The 18,840-nt window shown below is 42.6% G+C and overlaps 1 protein-coding gene across 1 annotated transcript in view; it reads right to left on the reverse strand.

Moving 5' to 3' along the window:
• Positions 1 to 1,472: 1,472 nt before the first annotated feature.
• Positions 1,473 to 18,840, reverse strand: part of SEMA5B (semaphorin 5B) — a 750,498-nt gene continuing 733,130 nt past the window's right edge. Inside the window, 1 exon segment of the mRNA XM_029605220.1 lies at positions 1,473 to 6,070. Coding sequence (XP_029461080.1) covers positions 5,915 to 6,070 — 156 coding nt within the window. The 3' untranslated portion in view covers positions 1,473 to 5,914.

Consider the following 18,840-nt stretch of genomic DNA (forward strand, 5'->3'; position numbering starts at 1 on the left):
CCGTTCTCTACATTATCTCATTTTGTTCTCTTTACAAAGTAAGGCATTAAGAAACCCTGTTAGTGGTACTGATGCATGGTCTTGGTCCTAGTCTTTGTGCACTTTCACAGGTTTAAAATGACTTGCTTCCCTCTCAACTGCTTCATCTATACAAATGTAAAATTATAGTTAAGCTTAGAGAAATTCTCCTTCATCAGGCCCATCCTGGGAGCCAAACAATTTGGCACTGAACTTTGATGGCGGTGAAGGAGCACTGTCTGAGGAAAAGAAAGAGGTTACATGAAGAAGCTCTGACAGCCTTCTGGCTTCACAGACTATATAATAAGGCTCACCTTGTAAAGCGGAAGCTTAGCATTAAAACACATTGTTTTGATACACACTGCTTTGGCATCTGCCAAAAGTGGGGCTCCCTGTGGGTTGTTTTTTTTAGCCATTGTTCTCCATACCCCCTCATGAGTATCTGAGGAACCAAAGAAACATTCCCCGTGATGCCCACTCTCCTCCCCACAGCCCTTAATTATATTTTGCAAAAAGTGAATACAGAGTTGTAGCATAAACAAATTGTGAATACGTCAACATGTGTTGTATGGCTAGTACTGGCCTCTATTAGACTGCATGTCTATGTGTTTAATATTTTGTGCATCATTGTTTTTATAGTCATTCTCTTCACAACGCCTATGGAGACCTCCTTCATGGCCTCTCACTGTCAACATGTCACCTTTCTCTTTGGGGGTACTCTTAATACCTCATTGAGAAGGCCTTTTTAAAACAAACTGTGGCTCTGGTTCATGGGTGGGCAGCTTGTAACACGGGAAATAATTCTACATTGGCAGTAGCAAAGAGTGAAAAGTCACCAGCCCTACAACTTGAGGCACAGTCCCTGTACCGTTTGGCCAAGCAGTATCAACAGCAGGTAAAGCTCTAGCTAAATTCCTATTACACAAAGTGAGAGTAGGAGAAAGAGATAGGCATGCCACTACTTCTTTCACCCAAGTCAGCCCAAAAAGGTCTATTGTGTTTTCATTTTTGCTCTATTGCACACCTGAAAATGAGTCCTACTCTTCTTGGGGAAATCAAAGCTCTACATCAGGGATGGCGAACTCCAGTCCTCGAGGGCCGCAAACAGGCCAGGTTTTCAGGATATCCACAATGAATATGCGTGAGAAAGATCTGCATGCACTGCCTCCATTGGATGCAAATCTTTCTCATGCGGCCCTTGAGGACTGGAGTTTGCCATCCCTCCTCTACATTAGGCATGCATGCAATGGGATAAAACCATGCGTGAAACTGGGGGTTGAATTGTACATAAGAAATGCCATACTGGGTCAAACCAAGGGTCCATCAAGCCCAGTATCCTGTTTCCAACAGTGGCCAATCCAGGCTACAAGTACCTGGCAAGTACCCAAACATTAGATAAATCACAAGCTACTATTGCTTATTAATTACCATCATAACAGTTTATGGATCTAACCTCTAGGAACTTATCCAAATCTTTTTTAAACCCAGTAACACTAATTGCTGAAACCACATTCTCTGGCAATGAAGTCCAGAGTTTAACTATGCGTTAAGTGGATTAAGTGAAAAAGAATTTTCTTGTATGAGGTGGCATCCCTTCAATCATGCCGTATGTTTTCAGCAATAGCTGATGAACAAGTATCATTACTTGCTATCACTATAGTACTAGGTAGGTGACTAAACGTTCCAAATAAGCTTCAGTTTTTCAGGATAGGTTGATCCAGTTCTAGTTTCCTCTCCCTTCTCCTCCCCCAACCTGGCTCAGATTTGTTCTATTTTTCTTAGGGCAGGACTTTCCAAATCTGACCTGGTGACCCTACAAGAGCCAGCTGGGAGTTTTAGGTTCTCCAGTGTGAAACTGCATTCCTTTGCAAATAATAGGTTTCCATTGCATGCACACTTATTTCATGCATATTCTGAAAACCTGACTGACTAATTGGGTGCCAGGACAGGTTTGGGAAGGAAGATGGGAAGGAAGATGTGGCTTAGGGAAATCAGAACTAAGCATCTATGAATGCACTGGGATGAAACCAGTACTAGATCAGCTTGTCTTACAAAAAGTGGAGTCAGTTGTTCACACTATGGAGTTAAGAAAGCAGAAGTAAATTCTCATCCCTTGTTTGTAGTATCAGCATGCAGAATGCCAGATGTTTCACGGATTGCTATAATAGTAAGGCAAATGCTTTATATTTAAAAACATACATTTCACTGCATTGAGTTTTGGTGTGCATTTGTTTTAGTATATCAAGAATGCAGTAAGTTCAAGACTGCGGCAGCCTGTTTCATATTTTATCACCCTTTTTTAAAATGAAAATTTAAGATTAAGCTATTAAGAGGACCCGTGCCACACAACAGAATTGGTTTCCAGTGCGCTAAACACACGTTTGGGTGACCTTGAATACTGGAGCAGTCTTAATATCAAGCTGTGGTAGGAATTAATCTCCTACGGACATTGCAGCCCGGAAGATGAGGCTCCTGAATGGCCCGTGAGAATGGAAATACAAGAATCTCACTGGATACTGTCATTAGCCTGTCATGCATTACAGAGTTTATAGGGAATTCAGCACTTCAGATCATGCTCGCAACAGTTCTTAAGAATTGCACTCACAGCCAAAACATTATTTGAATAATAGAAGTCCAGGTTATTTCTTGCACTGTAATTTCTACTCCACTGCAGACCACAGCATTAAAGAAGAGATTGGCAATTACACAAACAGTAAACTCATTCTGATTACTATTAAGAACGAACATGAATGTCTAGAAGCAGTATTTAGACTCCCTCACTGTAAAAAAAAAATTTTACATTTACAACAAAGCAATTTTCCTTAAAGAGACATTGCCAAACTTTGCTGACCTCAGCCTTCCTCTTTCTGTCCTCTGAATTAGTGTCTAAGACACGGAGCCTAATTCTATGGCTGCATCCAAAGCGTTCTGAAGGGCAATCGGTGAACACAAATGTGCTAGTATTGGATTTACGGCACCTGCATCCCCAATATAATGCAATGTGGGCACTCTGTTTGGTCCAAGGCCAATTTTAACAAAAAAAGATCACCTTGCTGCTTATCTGCACTGGTCCTAATCCATATGCTTTTATTTCACACTAGTAACACCTGAATTGGCCAGTTCAGTAATGCAAGACTATTTGGTTAGGAGAAGGGGAATTAATTATTTCTTGCCAGTAGATTGAAAATGTATAATTGTATATGGCCAAATTAAAAAGAATCAACTGGAATATCTTCTTAAGTGGGGCTCTTGAGAGATAATGATCACATTCACAGCAATGTTGCCAGGACCATGGTTAGAAAGAAATACGAAAACAAATCCCAATTTACAGTTACAATACCAAAGTCCACAATTCACTCAGTACAATGTTTTATTAAGGTTTACTATTTGGGTTGGTACTTTTGGTTGGAATTGCTAGCACTAGGTATTTATCTACGTAGCTCTTGATAGCTAGAGGTATACAGTAGTTTTACATTTCATGGCATTTAGCCCAATGTCAGCTCTGCAGTACGATATGTTTTCGCAGCTCAACATTTTACACAAGCCCTTCCTACAATCGCTGCAGGACGGCACCAGGAACTGTTGAGGAAAGCTTGTTAAATTAAGAGCGTCAAAGAAAAGCAGGCACAGCCAGGAGTATGACAGATTGTTATTTAAAATGGACGCAGAAAGTGTTCCAGGTCACTCAGTTCTGTAGTGTCTTGGAACTCATGCAGGCCGAACTCTAAAAGTAGGAAAAGGGCACACTGAGTCTCATTCGCTTTTCTGATGCTGACCCAAGGTGCTATAAATGAGAATAACTATGAATACCTGGTTATTCTCATGAGTTATCAGCCAGTTTCATGCCATACAAGTTCTGATACACAATAAGTCAGTGGTGCCCATCAGTCACTCGTATAAACCAACACTAAACCATTACAATGATGGAGATTATTATTGACACTCAAATGTAATTGAATGCCTCCCTTTGCTATAAATTTGCCCCTTATTAATAGTGGGTAGTACACATATTAATCCTGGAGAAAACAGGAATTTTACTAGGTTGTGATTCCTGTTACTAAATCAACATCTGAAGAAAGAACCTGCGGGGTCTCAAAAGCTCAAGGACCACAACATCTTTTTATATTGGTCCAAAAACAGGCATCACAACCCAGCAAGTTTCTGGTTAATAACCTCCACGTTGTTTCTGTTAATCATCCCTATCAGGAGGAGTTTTGTTGAACAGTCTCTGTGCCTTGCATCTTTAGTACCCTTTCTGTACCCGCAGATCTGCCATGTTTCACCAAACGGCTGTACGTGCACAGGGATAAAAGATTTCCAACACCAGAGAGTCTGCACCTGGTGAAATTTCAACAGTGTTTGTGCTCCCTATAAATATATTCCAATGCCACTGAAATAAAATGCAAGTTCTAGGACAACTTTGTGATAAAATCAACAAAGCAGAAAGCATCGCTGATGTAGTAAATCATGACGGTGACAAAATAAACTCTGAAAGAGGAATCGTATTCGTACTATGCCTCAGCATAGTGAAAATGACGGAGAAGGCCAGAATTACATGTGTTTATGTGCATTTCATCTCATCAGCCAGAACTTAGGATTGTGTTACCTTCATTAAGGAACGTTCTGCAAACCTCTATACACATTGTAATGCCTCTAGTTCCAGGACATACTGTTTAGGGGAATCAATGCAAAGAGAAAAAAAAAAAAGACATTTCAAGATTGGGCAGTTTATGTTTAACTCTATGGTCAAAATTTGTCTAGTTTAAGCAGAAATTTTTCTTTTCCCTAAGAAATAGAAGAAAATACTGGAAAATTATTCAAATTATGATTGACCTGTATTCTTTGATGGAAAACTGACTGGAAGATGTGCAAATGTGCAGCAAATATTCCGTGTTACGTTTCAACATGAATGTCTGTAAAAAAATAAAGCACCCCCTCCCTCGCCCAAAAAATCTGACTTCCACTCTCTCTCTCAAATAGTAAATAAAAATATATTGGACATGACAAATAAGGCCTTCTTCCGGGGGCACCATGAGTGGGAGGAATGTCCTTTAAAGGAAGCCTCCATTTTCTTGTTCTGAACTCTCTTTTTCATTGGCAGAAAGATCACATTAAACATTTTTCAAAGTTAAGTCCATATTTCACTATTCAGCATTACTTTGCTTTAGCTTCTTACTGCCTATGTCATTTTGTTTTGCTGTAGACTAGAAACATTTAGAAATGTTTCTTGGATACAGTATTTACAGAGCTTCTCTCTGTCTCGAAAGCTCAACTGTTACTGCCAAAAACAAGTTTTAGATTAATTACTGCTACGAGGAATGTTCAGGTTAATGCTGCAAATGCTCAATGGGAAGTTACTTTAGCAAAAATCTGAAACCCAGAAACATACTGTAGTTATCAAGCTTGAAGCATGGAAGTCCTTTATAGCCCATCATGCAATGTAGGCCATCCACTGTTCCATTATTTTTTTGCTCGTTTCTTTATGTGCACAGTGCTCTTTGACGGTCACATCAAAGTCAAGAAACATCATAATTGCGTCCCTTGGAACAATCAAGCTCTGTAATGTTATCTGACAGTGGGTGTTTTTCACAGCATATTCAGCTTCAAGACAATGTGGGGGCTGAGACAGAAATACTGATCTTCTGACCATAAATATGTGCAGTTACATCAAAGTGCCTTCTCCAGCTGGAGATCCACAATCATCTGCAGGGAAGAATCTGGGGTAGGGCCGTCCTCCATGCCAAATCAGATGTGTGCATTCAAGGAACACAACAGGAGAACTGGGTCCGGGGTACAATATTAACATCTCCAGACAGGGCCATGTTTGGTCCACAAGCTCAACTGAGAAAAAATGAATGACGGGAAATAATCCAGTAGTTATAGGACTTATAATTCCTCAGCTATTAGTGAAGGTCCTTCCAGGAGAGGCCTCAGGCCTGTAATCATATTTGTTCATTGTGGCGGGATAATATGTTGTAGTGTACACATTGGTCTGTTGCAAAGGGTAAAAGTTGGTCCTTTCATCTGGAATTAAATTGTTCTTATTAAGTGTCTGTAAAAAAAGAAAAAGAATTTATTGTCAATACAAATGTACTTTCATTTTATCTTTGGATTCTCAATGCTCTGGGCTCCATCCTTACAGCCCGCAGAACTGCAACACGTTTGTGACTGATATTGTTTTACATGTATTTGCTGTTTTTCCTCTAGTAATAAAAACATTTGTACTTTATGCTACTAATGCCCTTTGCTTTTCTTTGGGAAAATGGTCTGTAGTGGGATTACCCAGGATGAAATTTATTAGAGTAGATTCAAAATTATCACTAGGTGCATTCCCTTCAATCCTTCTCAGTTCTAGAATCTCAATCCAGTCTTCACCTCAGCCAGAGTCTACCAGAAGGCAAAACAATTGATGTGCGTTTCAACCTGAGCCTGAATTGGACACTTAGGCCTGGATTCACCATTCTACCGCAGAATGGTGAATCCAGTGAAAATGGGGGGCGGGCCTGCAAAAGCCGACAGCCATCGCACCACCGCGGTGTTATCGCTGCCGGCTTTCGCGCCCAATAGCGCCACCGTGAAAGGTGGCGCTATTGGGCGCGCTACTAGCGACGATAACAGTGCTTACCTTATCGCCGCCAGCGAAGACATCGCAGCGTCCGCCTCCTCGCCGCCTCAACTATGCGATACCGATAGAAAATGACCCCCTTAATTAGCAATGGCACATTTAATCTGGTCAACGCCAAGCATACAGAATTTTGATTTATTCCCACTCTACCCCTTCTACTGCCCAAAATGATTCCTCCTTTCTCCATGGAAGAACAGGTGCACGTTTACTTGATGTCCATCGCCACTGACAGATGTTCACGGTGAGATCCCCTGATATTAAGTATGTCACCTAAGTGTAAGTAACAAGTCATGGTGGCATTTTTTTTTTTTAAATGCAAATTGCAACCACAAATGTTTGCTTCACAGCTCTAACCAGGGGCATGCAATCATTGATTTCCTACGATGCATGAGGCTTTATGATGATATGCATGATCAGATTGCAAAGAATGAAATAGTGACTCTAGAAACTTATTAAAATATTATTCTTCATCCTACACACTTCAGTCTCTGTTAATTCACCTAACTGCCTTTTCAGGAGTTCTTATCATGCAAATCAGAGCACTAGGTTCCCAAATTACAGATATGAGGCTCTGCATGCAAGGGTATTGTGCCCAAGTACAGAATTTAGGAAACAGCTTTGAACATAGGGCATGTGTGATTTTAAAACTCATATTCATTTTGCACAGGACTATAGCAAATAATGGCAGTTAAGATTTTATTTTATGAAGAGAGCCATATAGAATGGTACACAAAAAAAATAAAGCCAACCATACTAAATGTAATTTTATATGCAGCTGAAAAGAAGCCGGACTGAAAGGTTAATACAATAAACTAAAAATGGAGTTTCAAAGAATTGGTTATGAAAACACATATACTGCACTTATGCTGCAACTTAAAGGTTACATTTGAGTACAAGGCATGCAATCTCCATACATGAAATATATGAGAGAGCTGCAGGAATGTAATATAAAAAAAAAAAAAAAAGAAATCTTGGTAGGCAGCTACTCTTTTCACCTGAAGATCCCTTCTCCCTAACTGTCAACAATACAATGAAGCTCCTGCACAAGGCATCCTGATAACAGTAAACATCCATGATGATTCTCCACTGGGGCAAGTCCTGCTTCCTGAAGATGATACACAACAAGTTACTCCAGTGAGTGGGTAAACGTTAGCCACTCTGGAGCTCTGTAGGCCCTATTTTTCCAAATGCCAAATCTTGGAAAGGACATTTCTGCCAAACGTCACTGGGTTTGGCATTGCATTGGACAATTTTTGTTACATCCTGGAAGGTATATTCAATGCACACTGATTTGCTAGTACAAATTTGCTCTCTATTAGCACTGAAATTGCAGCAGGTGAAATGAGAGAAAACACCCACCCTACTTCGTTGCCACTTCAGTTCATCCTGTTATGATATGGTTTTTGTCCACTGAAGACATTTTTCCTACTTTTATTAGCTCTTTGGGTAGAAATAAAAAATAATTCAAGGGGGGATCACGTGATGTGGTGAGAGCGGCCGGGTGGTTACTGGCTGAGCTCCGGGGATAGGGCCCTGATCCTCCACCATCAGACCGGTTAACCGCCTTTTTCGGGACAGATCCTCCTCTAGCAACTGTGGTCTATGTCGATCACTACTTATATGCAAAAATCGCCGTCGGGAATGCCACCGAAAGTGACCAAACGCGACAAAGACAAGCCGCGAGGTCCGGATCCCAAAATGGCGACGCCTACGCAAAAATCTAGCGGCAGCGATGCCCCCGAAAACCTTGCCCAGGTACCTCTAACGACCCGAGAATTGCAAACGGCGGTTGTTGCAGCGCTAGAAAGTAAATTTACCGGCCTCTCTGAACAACTAACGGCTCTACAAACTTCGCTCGCCGAACTTTCACCGCGGCTTGATCAAGTGGAGGGCCGCACGGGAGTGCTGGAGGATGATGTGCTGGCACTTACCACCCGAATCTGCTCCCTGGAAAAGGCTTTGGTGGAACAGCAGAGTAAAACGGAGGATCTGGAAAACAGATCTCGGTGCTCAAATATTCGAGTGCTGGGTCTCCCAGAGTCACTCGAAGATCAAAACTTGCGCACGGCTCTAAAAGCATGGATCCCTGATGCGCTGGGCCTGCCCGAGCTTCAACCCACATTTGAAATCGAACGGGCGCACAGACTGGGGCCTAGAGATTCGACACGGGCCCCGGCCGGGAGGCCACGTGTAGTAATCTTCAAGGTCCTTAATTTTCATCACAAACATTGTATATTACAGGCGGCCCGAAAAATACAAAATTTACAGTACCAGGGCTCAGATATTAGGTTGGCGCCCGATTACTCCGCAAAAGTTGCTGCCCAAAGGAGGGCTTTCTCAGAGGTGTGCACTCTTCTTGTAGAGAAGAAAATACGTTTCCAAATGCAATTTCCAGCGAAGCTCCGTGTTCTTCAGGAAGGGAAATGGTCTACCTATGACACACCGGAGTCTACAAAACCATTGCAGGAGAAACTCTCTTAAAGGCCTAATCTTTTACTGTTCCACATTTTTATTGGCTTTTGGATGGGGTTGGTGAAGGGCCCTAGTCCCCGGTCACATTGTAGTGATCTCTCAGCAGGTTATAGACCTGAGCGGGTGTTCTCGATTCTATGGGGAGGGGGAGGGGGGGGGGGTTTTACAGGTTTTGGGGATTTAGGGTACTCAAGGGTCAGGTTGTATATAATGATGTTTGCAATGGGAATGTTTCTTAACTTTGTGTGTGGCTTAGTATTGGCTGGGTATACGTTTGTGCCCCTTCTTGTTTACCTTATGGAGCGGAGGCGAGGCTGGGAGCCTCCAGTTCCTCTGTTTTTACTGTTTATTAACATGTTTCATGCTCCTAAACTCTGCTCTCATGGGAGGCCCATATAACATTGTTTCTTGGAATGTGGACGGCCTAGGTCATCCTATAAAAAGAAAAAAAGTGTTTCAACATTTAGCCCGCTTAAAAACCAGCATTGCTTGTCTGCAGGAAACGCACCTGAATGCCCTTGAAAGTGGGAAGCTGTGCAGGGAATGGGTCACTACTTGCCATTACGCCCCAGCTGTAGGGAAGAAAAAAGGTGTGGCAATTTTAATCCATAAGAATACCCCCTTTGTAACTGCTCAGGAGTTTGTGGACCCGGAAGGCAGGTACATTATTATCATTGGGGAATTGGAGGGGAAGCCCTTAACTATCTGTAACTTATATGCGCCTAATGATACTAGCACTGTATTTTTTTCATCCTTACTACAACTTCTCCTTGAACACCAGAAAGGTTCCTTAATCCTGACAGGTGACTTTAACTGTGTAGCGGATGCTCGAGTGGATAAATCTGCCATTCCTGCCAGTTTTAGAATGCCGAAGGAATCTGTTATTCAGTCCCTCTGTAAAAACCTGAACCTTCTGGATGTTTGGAGGGTATTGCACCCCGAAATCCGTGATTACACCCATGTGTCTCGTGCACATGACACGTTATCCAGGATTGATTATATCTTGGTTGACACTCAACTGTTCTCCAGACTTGGTGCAGCGGAGCTTGGCTCCATTGTGGTCTCAGATCATGCACCCGTGTGGGTGGAACTTTTCATTTCGGGGAGGGAGCGGACTAGCAATCTCTGGAGATTCCCTGGGTACATGTCCAATGATAAGGCCTTTCATACTTACTTACAAGAGAGATGGGATGATTTTTTGAAAAACAATCAGCAGCATGAGGCGGAGCCCCTGTTATTCTGGGAGGCGGGAAAGGCTGTTATTCGGGGCGATATCTTGGCTTATACAGCCCGGAAACGCAAACAGCTCTTAAGTTCTATCTTGCACTGGGAACAAGAGTTGAAACGTAAGAAGGAGGATTTAGCACTAGTCCCCTCCAAATCCAACAGGGAGGCCTATTGGGCTTGCCTAACCCACTTCAATTCATTACTGCAGGCCAGGGCACAGAAGGCCTTGAAAACTTCAGAGCATGGTTTACACCGATATGGGAATAAAGCGGGGAGGCTACTGGCACGTCTGGTTGCTGTTAAGCGGAGAAAGACCTTTATTAGTAGTCTCAAAGCCAAAAATGGTCAGCTTATGACACAAACTTCTGAGATTTGTAAAATCCTTCAGGAGTTTTATTCGGAGCTTTACACAGATGATCGAGTGGGTGACTCTGTGGATGAAGAATCCTTTTTTCGGCACCTGGACTTACCCCAAGTGACCCCCTCTCAGCTGGACAGTTTAAATAAGCCCATCATGGCACAGGAAGTGCTCCAGGTTATTAAAACTAGTAAGGCCCACAAGGCTCCCGGCCCTGATAGTTTTTCCTCAGATTTCTACAAGATCCTGGGAGATCGGGTAGTGGGACCCTTGTGCCGATTTTATCAGGAGGCGGGTGTTCAGGGAGGATTTCCTTCTGAATTTAATAAAGCATATATTACGATCCTCCCCAAGCCCGGGAAGGACCTCTTGCAGGCAGCCTCCTATAGACCGATCTCCTTATTAAACTGTGATCTGAAGATCTATGCCCGTATTTTGGCGATGAGACTCGGTTCTGTTCTCCCCGACCTAATTTCCCCCTTTCAGACGGGGTTTGTAAAAGGCAGAAATCCCGGTGCAAATGTGATTAAACTGATTGCGGCTATTGAGGCTACTAGAAATTCTGGCTCTCACTCTCTGGCAATTGGCTTTGACTCTGAAAAAGCCTTTGATAGGGTGTCCTGGGCTTATATGTTTTCAGTGTTACGTAGATTTGGACTCCAAGGGGCTATTTTACAGGGGATCCAACTCCTATACAGCTCTCCTGAGTCATTCCTCCTAGTTAATGATTCCTTGTCCGGTGCCATCCCGATTCAGCGTGGTGTGCGACAAGGTTGCCCTCTTTCTCCAATTTTGTATATCTTGTCCTTAGATCCCCTGTTATGTACCATAGGCGCTTCACCAGTAATACAAGGGTTTGGCTCCTCTGCCACCTCATTTAAGGTGGCGGCCTTCGCGGATGACATGCTTGTTTTTTTAACTAACCCCGTTATAGCTTTGCCTGAGGTACTGAGAATTCAAACTGCCTTTGGCAAGTTTGCGGGCTTAAAAGTTAACGCTGAGAAATCAGAAGCCCTAGATATCACCGGCAGCTTGCAGACTTCATGGCCCGGATCCTTTCCCTTAAAATGGGTCTCCTCGGATTTAAAATATCTGGGAGTTAGAATTCCAGCAGACACGCAGAGACTTTATGCCCTTAATGTGGGTCCCTTAAAGACAAAATTATTAAAGCATCTCGATCAATGGCGTAGTCTTCCCCTCTCCCTTTCGGGGAAAGTCCAACTGTTGAAGATGATGGAGATCTCCCGCTGGATTTATTTGTTCCAAATGTTACCTATCTGGCTGAACCCTGGGGATCTATCTGACATAAACAAAGCCATCAGGGAATATATTTGGGGAGGCCGTAGAGCACGTATTTCATTGGACCGGCTTATGCAAGCCAAAGAGGCGGGGGGTCTTGGATGCCCAAATTTAGCCTTATATAATTATGCCTGTTTGATTCGCCACGTGCGGGATTGGCTTTTTGGATCCCGGTTTTTCTCGCCTCTGGCTTTTTATGAACAATGGGTGGCACCGTTATCCTTAAGCTCTATTTTACATGTTCCTGCTGATCTTATACCGCAACATCTTGTACAGAGTAAAATTATCTCTCCTATGCGGCGAGGGTGGAAGTTCATATGTGGACTATTAGGAATCCCTGCCCACAGCTCTGCTTACTTGCAAATTACAGGGTGCCCCTTATTTGCTCCGGGACTTGGTTCTTCTATGTTCGATACGTGGAAAAAAAATGGTCTGTCTAATATTACTCAATTTTTCAGCTCTGGTTCTGGATCGGCCCATCTCCTGAGTTTTCAAGATTTAAAGTCGCAATACTCCTTATCTAATAAAGATCACTACGGATTTCTACAAGTACGTCATTTCATCCAGGGGTTACTCCGGGATAACCCGTCTCTACCATGTGGACTTCCATTACGCAACCTGTTACTTGGTCTTAACGGTAAAAGGACTAGATGTGCGGAATACTACAAAGCGATGTTGGATCTCCTGCCCACTCAGTATCCTACTCGACTGGCATCCCGATGGAGTGCTGTTCTTCACACATCCCTCACGACTGATGAGCTTCAAAACTGTTTTGCGAAACTTCTTAAGGTTGTGGAGGATGTCTCTCTCAGGGATCAGCAATATAAAATCCTACACTTTGCTTTTTACTCCCAACAACAAGCCTTTTATATGCACCTGGTCTCTTCATCTGCCTGTTTGCGTTGTTCACATCCCCTGCCAGACCTTTTGCATAATCTCTGGTCTTGCTCTGCTATACAAGTTCTATGGACAGCAGTACAGAATGTCTTATCAAATATATGGAAAAAGCAAGTACCTCTAGCGCCGGAAATCTGGATTCTGGGTGCTTCTACAGATTCTATGGAGTGGTGTTCCCCGCATCAATCTTTACTTGTGGATAAGATGGCTTTAATGGCGAAGGCAACCATTTTGGCGTTATGGATTGAGCCTCACCCTGATTTCTTGTCACTTTGGACCAAGAAGCTTCATAACCTGATACATATGGAATATCTGACGGCTGTCTCTATGCTTTCCAAACAAAAAGCTAAGTTTCTTCAAATTTGGGGAGAGTATATTTCAACTCTTTCCCCAGATCTTCAAACACAACTGTTACCTAGCCTAAAAGGAACCTCCCACGATACTTACCATTTTCAGTAACACCAAGTTCCTTGCCATTTTTTAGTCACCTCTACCATGCTCTAGCGGGACTGGTGACATTGGACTTATTTGGTCTGCCTTATATATAATATGCATATATTTGTACTACATAAGACTCTCCTAGTTCCGCCTGATCTATGGTTAAGGCAGTTTGTCCCTTGTATTTTACAGATATGCTACTGTGGTGATATGTTTCGTCTGACTCCTGATTGGTTGACATACCCTTGAGTACCAGGGGAAGGGTGGGAGGGTGGGAGGGGGGTGGAAAGGGGGGGGGGGGAGGGTTTTTCTCAAATCTAGAAAATGCCTCAGATGCAGCCCATGAGCCTTCTGGTTGTTCTCCCGCTTGACCGGGTATACTATAACCGTAATGGGATACCTTGTATCTTTGCTATGAGATTATTGTTGTGGTAGAGACTATGGTTGAACTCTGGAAGATGTTGTTCACATGTTATTGCAATAAAAATTATGTTTCAAAAAAAAAAAAAAAAAAAAAAATTCAAAACCTGATGAGTGGAAAAAAATCAAAATCGCTGCTCTGAATACGGGTGCAATTTTTAATTTATCAGTGACTAGGTTAGCACAGTTCAACATCACAGCACGAGTCTCCATAGAAAAGTAGATGTGCATAAACTGGACACAAGATACCACACATGCACCCGCTGAAGTAGCACAAATTATAAACTTGTGAACGGCTGCACCAACTGTCAAAGCTTCAGCTCTCACTCTCCATGAAATCCTTTGATGCATAAAGTTGTAGCTGATGACAGGATATGAGAACTTTGCATACAAACCAAAATAAAAATACAGTAGAGATGGCAGCACAAGAGAGAGTCATTGAAGGAAGAGTTAAATGGAAGATGACGCCAAAGATTTGAACTGCAGAAACATTCACACTTATTTCATGTGTTAAAATTAAGGCTCCCTAGCCACCTCTGGCAGCCATTTTTCTGTGAGCAGTTCAAATGTGAATTGAAGAAAGTATCTTTTTTAATTTTGCCTCTGTTGGGTGAGAAGCTGGATGAGCAATGGGACTTGTAGTGATTAATGCAGTGGTTCTCAACCTTTTTTCTGTCGGGACACACCTGACAGATGGTTCTCACATGCGTGACACACTGACCCATGATCGTCACGGGGTTAGATGTAAAAGTACAGTTTGCATCCACGGGAACCCCCCTGACCCAAAATAATGAATGTAAAGCAGAATTACGACATTCCCCATACAACTCACCCTACAAAAAAGATATTCTGGTTCTGGTGTCATCTCAGTAACAGCAACTCAAACTCCTTCTACTTCCAGGCTCAATAGCCCTACTTATGAAAAGACAGCAGTTTACCACCAATGCATGTCCTCTTGAGAAAATACAACAAATAAGACTGATACAAATGCTTACATGCTAGTAAAATATCTCATCTCGGTAACAGACACAGAACCAACCTAACATACTCCCAGGATCTGTAGTAATGCACATAAACTAATCCGCACACAGTTATACCTGTATTATGGAATGCACTCATTAAACAGGAGCAACCCTACCTATGAAAGGCAACACTACAAATATTAAATCAGGCCCTAAACACCAATACACCTCCTATTAGGAAAACAGAACAAGCCAAGCTGCTATAGATACCCACACAGAAATAACTGTAAAACTATACTAATAAGCAGAATAAATGTTTCAAAACAGCTATGAACAGAACAACATCCAACAATTAAAAACTATTAAAAATTATTTAAAATTCTCCAAACACCAATAAAATATTTCAAAAAAGCAGACACATCACATAATATTAAATAATTAAAATGGCAGTCAATCGGGGGACAAGCGAAGGAGAGAGGAGTTGGCCGTTCGCTTGCTGAGGCCTCCCAGGTGCCGGGAACCCGGAATTGACATCCCTCCGGTGAGAACAGCTGAGTCGCGGCGAGTGACGTCAGCTGGGTGGGACTACCTCCTATAAGACCGGGGGTAGGGCAGCGCCCCGCCGCCGGCACGTCGCCTAAGCCTTTGGCGCGCGCGGCTTGGTCCGGCTTAGTCCGGGGGAGTCCGGGGTATATTTCTTTTGTTGTTTACCTCATGGGAAGAAAAAGGAAAGCGAAAGTCGCAACTTCGTCTCCGGTGCCTTTTCATCGCACTGGCCCGATGGACCATCACGTGACAAGACGGATGGAAACGCCAACTGAGGACAGTGTGGAAGCTGTATCCTTGGCTTCCTTAAGTCCTGGCGAAGGACAGAGATCTCCACCGCAACCGAATCCAGAACTGGTAGGAGCAGTTCATGAGGATTCATGCTTGGCAACACAAGCAGTAATCTCACGAACTGAAAATAATGATTATGTTATAAATTCCGTAGAAATTAAGCTCCCAGTTGAAATTGAAAGTAATATTAGTCCTAACGAAATATCTGACAATATTACACTATTAGATCTAGGGCGGATGATATCGAGATTGGATGGTAATATAATGAAAATGAATAAGTCATTGTCAACAGTGATTAATAGAAATATTGTGGTAATTGAGGAACAAGGGAGGAAAATATCTAAGTGTGAGAAAGAAGTAGATACTTTGACATCAAAAATGCAATTAATTCAGAATACTGAAAGTGTATTTATTAAAGATAGTTTAGTAATGCATAAAGAGATTGAGCATGTTGAAAATCTATATAGATTGAAAAACCTTAGGATACTGAATTTTCCCCAAACTCGTTTGTTATCACCCTATGAGATGTTTAAAAAATATTTGAAAGAAATTTTATTATATGGGGATGAGGAAATACCAAAGGTGTCCAAAATGTATTACTTTCCAAAGAAAGTGGTAAAAAATATGGTAGAACAGAGGAATGAAGAAGCTACTTCCCACAGTATAGGTATATCAACTTTCCTAGAAGAATCACTAGATGTGATTACAAATAGGGCAACCCTTTTTATTTCATTATTGGCTGAACAGGACAAAGACATATTATTTAGAAAATTTTTTAGAAGTAAAGATATATTATTTTGTGGGCAGAAAGTCCAAATATTCCCTGATGTGGCACGAGCCACACAGGCCAGGAGGAAGTATTTCCTTTCTTTGAAAAGTCGTGTGCTCGCACTTGGGGCAACCTTCTTTTTAAAGTTTCCATGTTTTTGTTACGTGACCTATCAAGGGAAGAAATTTGGATTCACCGACCGTACTCATTTGGAAACTTTTTTGATTGATAAAAATCCAATCCAGCTATCAGAGAACGATGTCCAGGAAAAATGAATAAATTCCCTCTCCATAGAAAGATATTGTCCTAAGAATGCCCAGTTGTGGGCACAACTTAGGAAATTATATATGTATTGAATTTGTTTCATACATGGTATTCTTGTTTTCCCCCATGTTATGGGAATGTGATATAAATAATGGAAATATGGTTTGTAATTATTTGAGAGATGGTTGATGATTTGTACCACATTTTTCTTGTATTTTCATGGTTAACTACTGAAGAAAATAATAAAGTTTAAATTAAAAAAAAAAATGGCAGTCAATCAAGAAAGATAAACTTAAAAAGCCACCTTTACTTACCCCCTCCAGCAGCTCTCCTACTCCTGTCCTCTTCCGTGCAGGCCGTGGCACACACCAGAAGCAGCAATAGTGGCTACGCTCTATACTCATGGTCCTCTTCCTTAGAGCCCATGAGCAGTCTCTCTGTCTCTCACACACACACCATACCAGTCACACCCCCATGACCAGTTTCTGTCTCTCACCAATCATCTCCCAACCAGTCTTTGACACACACACCAGTCACCTTCCTGAACAGTTTCTCTCATGCCATACACACACAGGCTTTCCACTCCCGTGTTCTATCTTACATACACAGGCTTCTCAGTCCCATGCTTTCTTTCACACACACCCCCACAATACCAGGCTTCTTACTCCCATGCTTTCTCACATACCCAGATTTCTCACTTACATGCTTTTTCTCTCTCTCACACACACACACACATCAGTCACCTCCCTGACCAATCTCTCACTCTCTCATACACACACCAGTCATCTCCCTGACCAGTCACTTTTATTGTCTCTCACATATACACACATCACCTCTCTGACCAGTTTCTCTCAATCACACACATGCTCTCTCTCACACCCTTACCACATGCTCTCAATCAAATACATGCTCTCAATCAAATACATGCTCTCAATCACACACACATTCTCTCACTTACAGGCTGGCTGCCTTCTCTCTCTCTCACTCACTCCCCCCCAGAGCACAAATGGTAGCTGCAGCAGCCTCCTCCAGCTCCTGCAGGCCAAGAAAGAAGAATCCCATCGGCCGCAGGAGGCTTATACTGCTGTCTCCTTTGCCGATTGCCGGCTGCTTCGATTGCTCCGGGCCACGCTACCGCTTGGGGGCCGATACTGCTGCTGCTGCCGCTACTTTTCCACTCGGCACGGCTCCTTCTCCTTCCAGCGCACTGCACTGCGTATCACTTCCTGTTCCGGGGCAGGCACGGGAAGAAGAAAAGGCCAGCCGCGGGTGCCACAGCTTCCTCTAATAACGCTGCCGTTCCCATTGGGCTTGAACGTGCTGTTAGCCCGGCGGCAACGGCAGCAGGGAAGGAAGAGCAGCGGGAGAGACCGGGAGCACGCGACACACCTGCCGGTGCTTGGCGACACACCGGTTGAGAAGCGCTGGATTAACGAGATCGACTGTAGAGAAGGGAAAGTTACTGCTGGGCTGCCACAAGGATCAGCACTTAGATCCAGTGCTCTTAGAAGGGACATTGTGCCTGTTTGCAGATGATGTGAACATTTGGAAAAGATTAGACAAAACAGAGGGATAGATAAGATGCAAGATGATTTTTGAAAAATGGTCAAAGGTATGGCAACTACACTGTAATAAAAAAAAAAAAAGTAAAATTATGCATTTCAGATGCAGAAACCCAAGCCCCGAATATCAGTTTTGGAAGGAAAGAACTAGCAGTCACTAAACAGGAAAGAGACATTGAGATTATCATCTCTCACAAAGCAGCTGGAAAAGCTAATGCTATACTTTGGTGCATAAAGAGAATTATCATATATGGAAAGAGGGAATTAACTGGAGACCACATCTACAAAAGACCATTGACAAGGTAGGGGCAATTCAAAGAAAGGCCACAAAGATGGTGCATGGCCTGTACCAAGGGAGACTAAAGGAGCTAAAGATGTACTCTCTAGAGCCCACCAGGGACACAAACCCGTCGGGTTTTCAGGATATCCCTAATGAATGATTTGCATGCACTCTGCCTCAGTTATATACAAATCTATTTCATGCATATTCATTAGGGATATCCTGAAAACCCGACTGGTTTGTGGCCTTCAAGGACCGAAATTGCCCACCCCTGCTCTAGAATAAGGAAAAGGGAAAATATGATACAAACATTCAATATTTAGCAGTCTTCAGTAAAACACCAGAAAGCAGCACATTCCACAGAACTTTATCTGGATTGGTGGTGTTAATGCAAATAGCTATACAGGTCTTT

This window comes from Rhinatrema bivittatum, chromosome 6, assembly GCF_901001135.1.
Source record: "Rhinatrema bivittatum chromosome 6, aRhiBiv1.1, whole genome shotgun sequence".
NCBI lineage: Eukaryota > Metazoa > Chordata > Amphibia > Gymnophiona > Rhinatrematidae > Rhinatrema > Rhinatrema bivittatum.